Source organism: Festucalex cinctus, chromosome 13, assembly GCF_051991245.1.
Source record: "Festucalex cinctus isolate MCC-2025b chromosome 13, RoL_Fcin_1.0, whole genome shotgun sequence".
NCBI lineage: Eukaryota > Metazoa > Chordata > Actinopteri > Syngnathiformes > Syngnathidae > Festucalex > Festucalex cinctus.
Window position 1 is genome coordinate 725,001 of NC_135423.1, and position 13,674 is coordinate 738,674.

Consider the following 13,674-nt stretch of genomic DNA (forward strand, 5'->3'; position numbering starts at 1 on the left):
GCCTTAAAAAACTGATTTGCATACTGTAGTGCGGGGGGGAAAAAAACCCATCACGATTTTCGTATTTTTCCAACCGGTTTCGCCTCCTCACTCAGCGGCCGCGCGAAGAATGCGGCCGGTGTCGGATTCCACATTGGCACCCGTCGGGCGTCGCCTCCCACCTGTTCTCCTCGGGGATGTGCAGGGCCATCATGACGAGCGGCTCGGTGCACTCCAGCATCCAGCCCAGCTTCTCGCTCACTTTGCCCACCTCCGGGTTGAGGAAGTGGTTGGGCATCCGGCTCCAGATGACCGGGGTCAACATCTGGACGTCCAGCCTGGGGGGGCACTGGGGCACCGGGTTCTTGCGCTCGCTGCGGAACATGGCGGCCGAGATGGGCATGATGTTCTGGGGGGGGGCGGGGCACAGCGGGGAAGCTTTCACACTCACGGGAGCAGCGAGAAGGAGAAAAGTGGGCGGCGGCCACGCACCTTGAGTTTTCCCAGCTCCAGTTGTGCCATGTTTTGACTGGAAGGCTGGATGAAGACGGCAGGGAAAAGTTTGGTGTTGGGTTCCACCTGAGACAGAACGTGTGCTTTTACTACACGAGCACTGCTAAAAAAGAAATACATCTAACCAACCACATTGGTAGCAATTAAAACATCCACATAGCTTAATGCTAACACGTAATGGGAAATGTCACACACAGGCTAATAAGTAGCATCTCCGTGGCCCTGTTTTAACAATGAACACAAAGGCCACGTTTGCTCACCTGGTAGAAGGTGTTGATTTCCTTGCCGTTGGCCGTGAAGGTCATGAGGCCCGTGGCCAAGTCCACCAGGCAGCCGACCACCATGTCCTCCTGACTGAAGCGGGTCTGCTGGGTGCTGACCAGGTCCCCTCCCCACACCATGTAACAGTTGCTGTGCTTCATACTGCACGCAAACGTTCGCAGTCACAATCTTCTCATCTTGGTTTTTTTGAAGTTTCTGAGCATCTTCCCAATCAGCATCAGACATTGAATAGTGTTCAGACCCAAAACTTTCCAGAGAGCATTAATGAGTCGTTTTTGGAGAGTCGCGATTCCAAGGAGGTCCCGATAATATCAAGCAAGCAGCGACGCGAGTTGCACAAACGAACGAACCTGTCGTGTATGTTGCCCTTGTCGTCGCCCACGGTGACGGTGACGTTGCGCACTTTGGAGAGATCGAAAGTCGGGTCAAACTGGTGGTAGTCGGGGGTAACCCAACCGATCCACACGCCGGTCGGCTCCTGCCCGGCGAAGATCCTCACCGAGTAGTAATACTGGAACGGGGAAAAATGATCGGTGAAAGTTTGAAGAATCATAACACAGTTCGTCAAATAGTTGGGATGTAACGATATCCGAATATCACGATACGATAATTCTCACAATATTGTGGGGAGGTTGGCGATATCTACAAAAGGTCACAATATTGTGAAAAAATGAGCTCATACTAAAAAAACAACAAAAAAAAACACAATATTGCGCTTTTGTACATAACAGCAATACATATAAATTACCTTCAATCTCTAATCACAATATTGAGGCACTAAATCGCTAATGCAAGCCCACATTGAGTTTCTCTAAATATTGACTCATTTTAGCATTTTACAATCCCCCTTCATCTGACAATTAGTGTATTTGAAACATGAGAAGGGCCAAAACATACCTCATGAAAATTAAACTGCACTATAAAAACTAGCCGCCAGAGGGTGCTAGAACTGCACAAATGGAAATCAACCTGACTTTTTTTTTTTTTTTTAACAGCTGTGTAGCTTTTAAATATCGTGAACATGACGACGACGATATTGTGGCAGTTTTAATATCACGATATCACGATATTGCCGGTATCGTTACATCCCTATCTCTATGTATATCCCTTTCGTCGTATACGAGTAAAATGTCCGTCTCCTCATTTGTGTATTTTTTTAAATGTCATCGATGATGTTGAAAGTTGAGACATTTTGCGTGTCGTGCGTCTTACAGTGGTGGTGTTCAGAATGATCTCCGGGTCATCTCGGTCGTCGGGGACAACGTCCTCCACCAGGCGGGGCACGGTGGGCGGGGCGGGGGGAGGAGCCAGAGGTGTCATGGCGGCCTTCTTGGCTTTGAAGAAAAATCTGAGGTGCAGAGAGGAGAACATTTCGAGACCGAGCCCCGCCTGGGATAAGTGAAAACCAACCGTAAGTGACGTCTGCATATCGTGCATACAAATTCGATCTCATCTTGCGATCTCATACGCGGAAAAAATAACTGGCAGAACAAGAAGAAAAAAAAATATTATGCTGAAAGCACCTGTGAACAATTACAATTAAAATAAATAAATACAATTAAAAAATGTCATTAAAATAAAAAAAATACATTAAATTAAAAAATGACATTAAAATTTAAAAAAAAATCGACAAAGGGAGGCCGAAATGTAGAACAAAAAGAACCTCAAAGTATTGGATGCTGCACCAGAACAGAAAAATACTTTGAGGTTCTTTTTGTTCTACATTCCTTTTTGGATTTTTTTTTTTTTATGTGAATTTTTTATACTTCATTTTTCATAAATCTTCAGACTTTTCTGCCTTTCTGTCAAATTTCTGCCATTATTGGCAGTTTTATGGTAATTTTCTGTTTCTCTTCTTTTTGGACATGTTGTGTTTTTTTTTTTTTTACTTTTTGTTATCAATTTTCAGATTTTTTGACAACTTTGTTGACATTTTTATGGTAATTTTCAGGACTTCTGCTTTTGCTTTTGGACATTTTATAGTAATTTTTTGAATGTTTTATTTTTTGTCTTTTTCAATCAATTTGCTGTTATTTTTGGCAATTTTCTGTTATCCTTCTTCCTTTTTGGACATTTTACAATATTTTTTAAAAACAAGTTTTCCATCAACCTTTCATCTCTCTTTTCTGACAACTTAAAAATTTGGATTTTTTGAATATTTAATTGTTCATTTTCTTATTTAATCGTTTAAATAATATTATGTCTAAAAAAGAGAAAGCAATGAAATATCTAACAATATTAATTTCTACTTTTAACAGATTAATGCAATTAAATAATTTTTTTTTTTTTTTAAGATCGAAAGGGAGCAACAGTTCGAGGGACCAAAGAGCCCCACGTGGCTCCAGAGCCGCAGGTTGCAGACCCCTGATATAGCCCTTAAACACAAAAGGGCTTTTTTTTTTTTTGACACCCTCCCAGTTGACAAACATGAACACCATCTTGACCACCAGAAGCGCAATCTTACCCTCTTTTCTTTCCCTTCTCCGTCACAGTGTCCTTCTCGTTCTCCTGCAAAATCTCCTTGGGCACCGACGGCTCCTTCTTGTCTTCGTCCTGCTCCTTGCGGCTGGCCGACTTCTTGAGGACTTCGAACTCCGAGTCGGGCTCCACCACCACCACGTCGTCTTCGGGGATGGTGAGCGCTCGGGTGAGCAGCGTGGTGCCCGCCGGGATCTTGAAGGTCTCGTGGAACTGGACCGGCATGCTGAGCCGGAGGAACATCATGTCCGTGTTGGCGTTCTGCGAGCCGAAGGTCTTGTGGGTCAGCTTCAGGCAGGGGGCGCTGTCCACCGTCCCGTCCACGCGGGACACCTTCGGGGATCGATGGCAAAATAAGATCGCGTTTCATCCATCTGTTCATTTGATCTTGTATTGCTCCCAAAAACGTATCAATACGTTCTATTTTAAATGTTTTTAAGTGTCCCAAAGACACATTTATACGTTTTTTTTTTTTGGTTTGTTTTTATGCTAGAGCATACAAAAGCTTTGATGCAACTACTGCTGCAAAGAATGGTTGAAGAAATGGTAGCTATTACACAAACGGCCAGCAAGTGGCAGCAGAGTATAAGAGATCAACCAGGGCCATGTTGGGGGAAAAAATTCTAAATACGTTTGTGAATAATGATGAAACTTAGCTCTCTTCTAATGCTAATTGCTGCAAAACGGAAACAGATAGAAACATACTTTTTTTTCCTGATGAAAGAAGAGACTTTGATCTTTCTTTTGGTAGGTTCCATGTTTTTATACCAATAGAAAGCAATATCCTGTGGGCCTTGCAAAATCAGTCAAAATCCAGGAAAACAGCCGGCAATGAATGAGTTAATGGCATTTATATTCATTTTAATAAGAAAATATTATTTGAGAGACGGTTTTGAATTAATGACATAAACTTGTATCTCAAGGCGCCCCTGTATTAAGTTCCATACAATTGCATTTAATCTTTAAGAACAGCTTTTTTTACACATTTATTTTTGAACCAATAGATACTTATTTAATTAGTATTTGCGATACATTTAAAAAAAAAAAAAAAAGACAATACAGAAACGGGTTTGTGAGAATTAAACGCCGACGCGATTGCCAATATGGCTCTTCGTTCGGCGTTTACCGATGACGAGAGCCAATGGGCGTTGGTTACCTCCAGGTGGTTGTGGTCGGCGGGGACGGGCTGAAACTGGGGCAAGCTTTTGCTGAACCACATGGTGATGTCGCGCTTCATGTTGATGGCGAACGGCTCGAAGCCTTCCTGAAGGCCGCAGATGGCAAAGTAGCGCAGGCTGCTGACATTCTGGCCCAGATTAATCCTTCCGACCTGCGACAGGCCCAGCGCGCACACCGGGATGAAACCTGAACAGTTACAAAAAAAAAAAGAGAAAAAGAACAAAGTCATATTGCATGACTGACGTCAGTATGATTTGATACCTTCTAGAAGTGATAGAAACTCTCACCTTCTCCAATTTCAATATCTTTGAAAGCCATCTCCGAGCCAGAGTCGCTGATGAGCATTTCGCCGTTGAGCGTGAACATGATGTTCATCTCCGTCAGGTCGATCATGCAGCCCACCACGTCGCCCGACTGCCACTGGCGGCCGAAGGGCTCGTTGCCGATGTGCCACCTTTGAGCCTGAAAAAAAACATCACATAGTCATTAGCTCATTTGCTCACAATAACGCGTAAATACGTTTTTTTAAATGTTCTAAGTGTCCCAAAGACGTATTTATACGTTTTTTTGGTTGTTGTTGTTTTTATGCTAGAGCATACAGAAGGCTTTGATGCAGCCTCTCAACTGCAAAGAAGGGTTTCAGAAATGGTAATTATTACACAAACGGCCAGCAGGTGGCATCAGAGCAAAGGAGATCAACCAGGGCCATGTTGAAAAAAAAGCTAAATTACTTACAATTTGAAATCGATTTGTGAAAATTGATGAAACTTAGCTCTCTTCTAATGCTAATTACTGCAAAACGGAAACAGATAGAATCATACTTTTTTTTTTCCTGATGAAAGAAGAGACTTTAATCTTTCTTTTGGTAGGTTCCATGCTTTTATAGCAATCGAACACAATATTCTGTGGGCCTTGCAAAATCGGTCAAAATCCAGTAAAACAGCCGGGAGCGAACGGGATTGCGAAATGTGAAAATGGAGGCGAGTGAATGAGTTAACTATGAAAAAAAAAAAATTTGAGTAACAAAAAGTTGTATTCATAGATCAAATTTGAACAACAAGCACAATAGAGGAGCACTGGGTCTAAATTGTGTTAACTTAAAGATCTGTATGTGTGTCCCCCTTGTTCAGACTAGGGCCCGGCCGATTAATCGGCCGATTATTGGCCTTCAAACATCGGCCAAAACAATTATTTCCCCCTTAAAACGTTATTGAAGAAAACTGACATTTCCGACGCTGTGAAAGTGCCCCGGATGCACCATTTTGCTTTCGTAGCATTAGCAACTCGCAAGTGTGTAGCGTATGTTATTCCGCTTCTTCTGTTGTCCCAAAGTGTCCTTTCAGCTGTTTAATGACGTCGCAGTTGGAGTTAACTGTAAAACTAACCACACAACGTAAACAATTACATCCACTGTACATTTAAACACAAAACGTGCTTCGTTTCTAAAACATCGCTAGCATAGCGCGAACAGGAAGTTAGCAAATGCTAACAGGAAAACAGGAAGTTAGCGTTTCCTTCAAATAACAAATATCCATACACAAATCTTGTGGGAACACATATCAACACAACAGATGAGATAACACCACGCAAAGGCACACATTCTTCTGTATTTCAATTTCAAATTCTTCTTCTGTACTCACTTTAAGTGTGTACGCCATAGACGCGTGGCACCACACTGCCCCCAAGAGGCCAAAACGTACAGGAAGAGTCAAGTTATCTTGATTTATATAGAGCGTTCAAACAGCCTTCGCTGTCAGTATTTGTATTATATATATTTTTAATAAATAATCGGCAGATTAATCGGTAATGGCGGGGTATTTTTTTTCTGCCAAAAATCAGCATCGGCCTCAAAAAGTGCATATCGGCCGGGCCCTAGTCCAGACTGCTGTAAACGCTTGACTTGCATCCAAATATCAGCCGAGTTGGACTGACCTTGTTGCCGTTAAAGACGTAAGCGAGCTCATCGGCTCCCAGTTCGGTGTCGGAGCGGACGCTCGGACGGGCCCAGCCCACTCGCATCTCGCCCGTGGTGACGGCCTCGAACTCAAAGTACCACTTCCCTTGCGTGACGCCGTACGAACGCTCGGCCCGGAAGAGTCGCACCTTGTCGCCGCGGATGTTCTCCAGCCCGTGGCCGGCTGCACCAAGAGGGACACAAAAAAAAATTTCTCAACAGGAAAACAGGTTTTGATCTTCACAAGAACAAAGCAAACAAAATTTTGTCCTGATAAAAAGTTGTCATTTTATGAGAATTAAAGGGATACTTAGCTCATTATAGCAATAAAAAGTAATAATAATATTTTGTCCATAATAAATGTGATACTTTTGTTATTTTACTCAGGTAACCAATCACAGCTCACCTGTTTTCTAGGTTTGGTCATGTGGCATTCACAAGCTGAGCTGTGATTGGTTACCCGAGCCCTTGTGATGTCATTTTCAGTCGACAGCAAGTTGCAAAATGTGTTGTTAAATGTACTAATTGTACATGAAAAATAATGAAAATATCAAATTTATTACAGGCAAAATATTCATGTTTGACTGCCAAAAATGGCTAAATAAGTAAAGTATCCCTTTAAATTGTGGCCAAATCAGAATATTGTGACGAAAGTGTATTTATTTTATTTTTTATTTAATTTTTTTTTTACACACACAAAGTGACACCTACTAAAATTAGCTCTTCAAGTACTGTATCTATTACAGTAGGCCCAAGTATTAATAATAATAATTTTAATAACAATAATAATAATAATTTCAATAATAATAATAAAATAATATAATATAAATAATTAAAATAATAATAAAAAGAAATAATAATAAAATGTATTAATTTTAAATCATTTTTAATTAAATAAAAGTTCAAATAAAAAAAATGTGCCTAAATAACACTTCTTAAAAATTAAAAGCAAATGTATTGTACTAAAAAGTGAAGTATTAATTATTTTGCATACCACCAGAGTACCACATTTTAATCACTGCAATAGAGTATCAAAAATGTGTTATTTTTGTCATATTTTGGATTTTATTCTGGAATAGACACTTGCGTAAAAATAGTCTAGTATAAACACAGGGATTATAGTTTCAAAAATATGTATTTTGTTGACTTTATTCCCATAATATTTCCCCTTTGTTTAAAAACAAAAAAAGACCATTTTTGTCGGGTTGTCATAATTTTTAATATGTTACAGTCATATCAGAGCTTTTAATAGGCTCAAATCTAAGGTAGAGAAGTGCTGTAACACTATTTATTGTATTGGTATGCCCTTTTTTTTCCTTTTTTTTTTTTTCTTTTTAAATCAGACAACATTATTTGATGCAATTTTGCCAAACATTGTCTCACATCGTCCAAACCCGGCGTCTCGGCGCCTCAATTTTCGAAGCGCTTGCATAACTTTCCGAAGACGACTCACTGCTCTCCTGGTCCGGAGGTTCGATGTTGTAGCCGTAGCCGATGAGTGTGCGGACGGCGTTGTTGACGCTGTCCCTGTTGGTCTTCTTGGTTCGCTCGTCCAGCAAGTTGTAAGGCACCAGACGAGGGTTTCGCTTATTCAGGATGTCCTGAGAGAAATGTTTTACAAATGATGTAACGTAGATGTTCTCCACCGCTGGCTGCATTTTCTACTTGGTCAATTTCTTACCTGCACTATGCTGTAAGTCCAACCTTGTCGCACACGATCCCTCGCCCAAACATTATGTCCGTTTTCTGCCAATTTTTCCACAAGTTGGTTCTGGTTGGGTGTCAGCTTGACATGGTTAAGGTCGAGCGGCGCGGGCTTGTACCCGTTGCTCATGACATAGCTACAAAATTGGACAAATCAGGTTTTTCCCCCTCACCCGTCAAATATTTGTGTCAAAAAAATATGAACAACAAGCGTACGTTTTTGGCAGCTTGATTTTCTTGAGGTTCTCTTCGGCTTTCTCGTCACCCATGCCGACATGGCAGCCCAGGGCCAGGAGTGTCCTGTCAGGATGTCGACAAATGCAAGTCGTTTCAAGTCCGTCTCAAGTCACAAGCCAGTCTTGAAAGTCTTCCAGCCGTTTATACTGTCATGACGTATATATTCCTCAAGTACATTTTTCAACGGGTAGACATGGAATGAAATGAAACGTAGGTTTCCAAACCACTGTATTGACTAACTGATCCATGTAGATGGGGCTGTTGCAACACTTTGGATTCAAGATCAGATAGAAGATAACGATCAGGGAGTGAATCTCAATTTTTATTTTATTTTTTAATGTCGATTACGAGGGAGAGCATGTCAAGTCGTTTAGATTTTGCAGAGATAAGACTCAAGTCCGTATCTTTGCTGTCTTTACGTTCTGACACTAGCTTCCAACTAACTGAAAGAAACAAGACGCTCACTTGAGAGTCTCGCCGGACATCTGCAGGTTGTAGTTCCTCTCAGGCTCGGGGAGACCTTGGAAGTCCACCAAACAGGGATGAAGCTTCTTGTTGTCGTCTCTGAGCTGTGAAAGTAATGCCAAAAAATATTAACAATAATATATATATGTATATATATATATATATATATATATATATATATATATATATATATATATACCGTATATATATACACCGTATATATATACACACCGTATATATACCGTATATACACACACCGTATATATATATATATATATATACCGTATATATATACACCGTATATATATACACCGTATATATATATACACCGTATATATATACACACCGTATATATATACACACCGTATATATATACACCGTATATATATATATAGATATAGATATATAGATATATATGAATATTTTGAGTTATTACATTCCTCCAATTCCATACTCACAGTGCCATATGTCCATCCCTGTTCGATGCGGGTGATCGCCCACAACTCGTGAATATTCTCTGCCAGCCTTTCTCGAATTCTCTCAAGGTGTGGCGGCAACACAATCTACAGTCACAGATAGATACAAAGAAATGACATTAAAATAATGAATTGCAATAAAGATAATATTATAAAGTAATACTGTCATAATAATGATAATAATAAACAGTTGTTGTTTTTGTTGTTGTTGTTGTGGATGTATTCACCTGGACTGTGTCCACGGGACACGGGGTGAAGGAGGTGTGGGTGAGCGACAGGGTGGGCCCCAGCAGATTGCGCACGCCGCCGAAGTCGTGCTTGTACTCTTTGATGGGCTCGATGCGCATCCTCTCCCTGGGCAGGAGCGCCTCGTAGCACGGCGCGTAGCCCGGCGGGGGCATGAACTTGAAGTCTCCGTGGCGCCCGCCCAGGAGGAAGCGAGCTCTGGAGGAGACGGCAAGTGAGAAGGCGGCCATGAAAAGATGTCCGTTACTGTAGTCAAGTGCAACGCTTTCAGGTTTTGGTGTTCGATTATCGTCTGAGGAAAAAAAAAAAAAAAAAAAAAAAAAAAAAAAAAAAAGAAAAAACGCGGTTTTACAGTTTTACGGTTATTCTTATAGACCAGGGGTGTCCAAACTACGGCCCAGGAGCCGTTTTGCGGTCCATTTTTCAGTGGCCCGCGACATATGCTAAAAAATGGCATTTGGCTCAGTTCAAATAAACAAAAGAAAAATGTTTGGAGATGGTCAAAGTAAGAAGGGAGGGGATCGAAAAACAGCTGCCATTAAAGGTTATTTTAGTTCACTAAAACTCATGAAAAAACTAAAATTCAAAAAACAATATTGTTACCGAAATAAAATAAAAACAAAAATGCTTTTAAAAAAACGAAAACTAACTGAACTAAAACTACATTTTATGTTGACAAAATTAACTAAAACTAACTATAATTATAGCAAACACGTCCTTCGTTTTAGTCATTGGTAATTAATTGAATGCATGAGCCTATGGGGATGATTTGAAATGTGATTTTTAGTCGATTTATTTTGAAATCAACTGGAATAATGACGTTTGAAAGTATGTCACACAGAAGTGACGTCATCTAGCAGCAGCCAATAGAAAAGCACCAAAAGATGACGTTGCTCCCATGCTGTTTTTTTAAATATTGTGCACAAGCACACATTTAAAAAAAAAAACTAATACAATACTGAAACTAACTAAACTAAAACTAAGCATTTTTTTTTATATAACTAAAATAAAAACTAACAGAACCACCCTGAAAACTAATAAAAACAAACTAAAATGAAAAACTATAATAACCCTACTGCCATATTACAAATAAATTGGTTTATATATTGTAACATTTTTCTAAATATGCAAAAGCACAAATCAATTATTTGTACAATTTTTAATTTCTCTTCATAACATGATGTGGCCCTTGCGTCTTTCGGATTTTCTGTATGTGGCCCTCAAATGAAAAAGTTTGGACACCCCTGTTATAGACATAAGAATTCTTTGAAAATGTATATTTTTAACAATAATACATCATGTAAAAATGGCTAAAACGACATAACTCGACCTTGGCGCTGAATGGACAAATAAACAACTTTTTTTGTCGTTTTTTTTGTTACTTGACTCCCGCTGAGAAGCTGATGACGGGGAAGAAAAGGGCGTCCACGTTGAAGTTTTCAAACATGCCCTGAACCGGGTGCCCGTTGATGCGGAAGGAGATGCTCGGCACGCTCAGATCCAGACAACAGCTGACCACGTCGTCCGCCGCCAGAGTGTGCGCGTTGGGTGAAGCCACCTGACGCGCGACCGTGCCTGGTCGGAGAAAAACAAAAGCGCGTTTTTGGTGCTTTTTCACAGATCATGAAGAGGAAACGACGGACGATGGGTTGGACGCACGCCATCTTTACCTGACCACAAGTGGAGGCCGTCGAAGCCGTACGAGTAGAGGTCGTCGCCCACGCCGTTCCCTCCCCAGCCCTCCCCGCCTCCGGGGTAGGGGCTGTAACCTTCCGTCATGGCCCAGCCCACGCGCAGGTGCGACGCCTGCGCCGTCACGAAGGGTTCCACGTAGTCCACCATCATCTCGTAGTACCACTTCTTGTACTGGGTGGAGCCCTCGCACGTGCCCAGGAAGATGTTTGGCCGGACACTGAGCGCAGATGAGATCGTCATCGTCATCGTCATCGTCATCATCATCATCATCATCATCATCATCATTACTAGGGATGTAACAATCACGGCAAAATTGTGAAATCGCGATATTACGACTGCCACAATTAATATTAACTCATTCGCTCGCATTAAAAAAAAAGAAAGAAAAAAAAAACCCCCAAAAAAACCCGTATAAATACGTCTTTGGGACACTTAAAACATTAAAAAGAAAACGTATTTACACGTTATTGGGAGCAAATGAGTTAAAAGCATCTGTTAAAAAAACAAAAAGTCAGGTTGATTTCAATTTTTTGCAGTTGTAGCACCCTCTGGTGGCTAATTTCTTAGTGCCGTTTAATTTTCACAACGTATGTTTTGGCCCTTCTATGTTTAAAATCCATGCTAATGGTCAAATGAAGGGAGATATGATATCCTTGTGATTGGAGTCAATAGTATTGATAATATCGTATGTTTGGATATCGTTGATCCCGAATGATTATCAGAGCAGACCTGCTTAACAGAAAAATCTGCCAGAAAAAGGGCCGGGATGGAGAGTAATGTGATAAATTTACTCCAGAAGGTATTTTTGGGGGGTAAATTGTATTTTTCAGAATATTCATTTGAAACACATTTTTATTTTGACTTGAGTATTGTTGCAAGGAAGAAACTTAGATTGCATTAAGCTCGACTCCGCTCGCTACTTTTGTTTCTAATAAAGTTTTCTCTGTTTTCTGTCTTGGGTGCTGTGGCATGATTCTGTTTCATCAATTTTACGCAACTCGGCGTTTTACCTGCCTCATACGCCTTAAATGGGAAGCGGCCACTCGGAGCTGTGGCGTCGTACCTGGTTACGTAATTCACAATGTTGGTCTGCAGCAGGAGGTCGCGGGCCGGGAGCAGGTTCTCAGTGATGCGGTTCTGATTGGACCTCACAGCGACACCGTTGCACACGCAGAGAGAGCGCAGGACATCGAGAACCTGCGGTCGGTCGGACGCGTTCCAAAAAAAACCATGTGAGTAAAATTGACTTTTTTTTTAAGGACGTTTCCAAAAGCTGAAAAACACGACCTTGTGGTTCCGTCCATGCTTGTCCAGGAGAGAGATGATGGACTTGATGTGGTTCTCTTGGATGATGTTTAGAACCTCGGGACTTTCAATAAGCACGCAGTAAAGCACCTCCAGAATACCTGCGTGTCAAGTTACAGAAAATAGATATAAAATATTTAGTCAAAATTAATAAATGTTTGCGCATGACATTCACAATATCTGTTCATGTCAAACTACTGGGGTCATTTTTTTAAAATAAAAAAATTAAAGTAAAAATATATATATATTCATTAAAAAAAAAATTAATTCAAATAAAATAATTGTTATGAAATACAATTCTAAGATGTGACTAATCTGATTCAAAAATGTAATCATTTGACATCTCTAAAAATATTACAGTATTGTATAATAGCCCTTTGCTGGCTGCTTTTCATCAGCAAACTGTACTCCACAAACTTACCTGACGAGGCCTCCAGACGGTCCAGTTTGCTGACCAGCCAGTCCAGGTTGTCGCAGAACAAAGCGCAGTTGGATCGGTTGCCCCTGATGAGTGAAGCTGTCCGAAAGAGGCGAAGGCAAATCATGTCAATTTGTTTGTTTGTCTTTTCGCGAAGCGTGCGGAATTTCTCATACCGAGCAGCTCGTAGAGGAGGTTGACGATCTCCTTCCAGGACTCGGCTGCCTCCTCGCCTGCAAATTCCGAGAAATGGGCCGCCGTGTTGTACACGTTGAGCCGATCGATGCACTCCAGCACGATGGTGATCATTCCCTGGTGGAGAAACACGTTTATGCAGCATTGACAGCAAAAATTCATGTTTACTTAAAGGTGACTCATTGAGTCATTTTCAGCAGGAAAAAAAAGTTCATGTTTGGTCTATAATTAATGTGGTAACTTGATTATTTTAAATAGTCATTTTCCTACTTGCTGTCGACTGATGATGACATCACCCGTGCTGAGGAAGGAGGTAACGGCCAATCAGGGCTCACCTGTTTTCTAGGTTTGGTCAGTAAACTGATTGGTCGTTACCTCCTTCCTCAGCACGGGTGATGTCATCATCAGTCGACAGCAAGTAGAAAAATGACTTTTTAAAAGTATTAACTGTACATGAAAAATAATGAAGTTGCCACGAATTATCGACAAAATATGAACTTTTTATTGCCGAAAAAGGCTCAATGAGTCCAGTATCGCTTTAAGTACAA

General features: G+C 40.8%; 1 protein-coding gene across 17 annotated transcripts in view; it reads right to left on the bottom strand.

Moving 5' to 3' along the window:
- Window positions 1-13,674, bottom strand: part of ryr1b (ryanodine receptor 1b (skeletal)) — a 94,228-nt gene that overhangs the window by 59,412 nt on the left and 21,142 nt on the right. For all 17 annotated transcript variants that reach the window (XM_077494286.1, XM_077494285.1, XM_077494276.1 and 14 more), the window contains 21 exons: window positions 13,108-13,243; window positions 12,935-13,030; window positions 12,496-12,614; window positions 12,272-12,405; window positions 11,184-11,425; window positions 10,896-11,088; window positions 9,495-9,711; window positions 9,250-9,354; window positions 8,792-8,895; window positions 8,306-8,389; window positions 8,067-8,226; window positions 7,839-7,986; window positions 6,364-6,569; window positions 4,719-4,893; window positions 4,409-4,617; window positions 3,239-3,585; window positions 1,987-2,122; window positions 1,125-1,285; window positions 753-915; window positions 472-558; window positions 162-388 (listed from right to left, as the gene is read on the bottom strand). In XM_077494286.1, coding sequence (XP_077350412.1) covers window positions 162-388; window positions 472-558; window positions 753-915; window positions 1,125-1,285; window positions 1,987-2,122; window positions 3,239-3,585; window positions 4,409-4,617; window positions 4,719-4,893; window positions 6,364-6,569; window positions 7,839-7,986; window positions 8,067-8,226; window positions 8,306-8,389; window positions 8,792-8,895; window positions 9,250-9,354; window positions 9,495-9,711; window positions 10,896-11,088; window positions 11,184-11,425; window positions 12,272-12,405; window positions 12,496-12,614; window positions 12,935-13,030; window positions 13,108-13,243 — 3,449 coding nt within the window. The remainder of the gene's footprint in view (window positions 1-161; window positions 389-471; window positions 559-752; window positions 916-1,124; window positions 1,286-1,986; window positions 2,123-3,238; window positions 3,586-4,408; window positions 4,618-4,718; window positions 4,894-6,363; window positions 6,570-7,838; window positions 7,987-8,066; window positions 8,227-8,305; window positions 8,390-8,791; window positions 8,896-9,249; window positions 9,355-9,494; window positions 9,712-10,895; window positions 11,089-11,183; window positions 11,426-12,271; window positions 12,406-12,495; window positions 12,615-12,934; window positions 13,031-13,107; window positions 13,244-13,674) is intronic.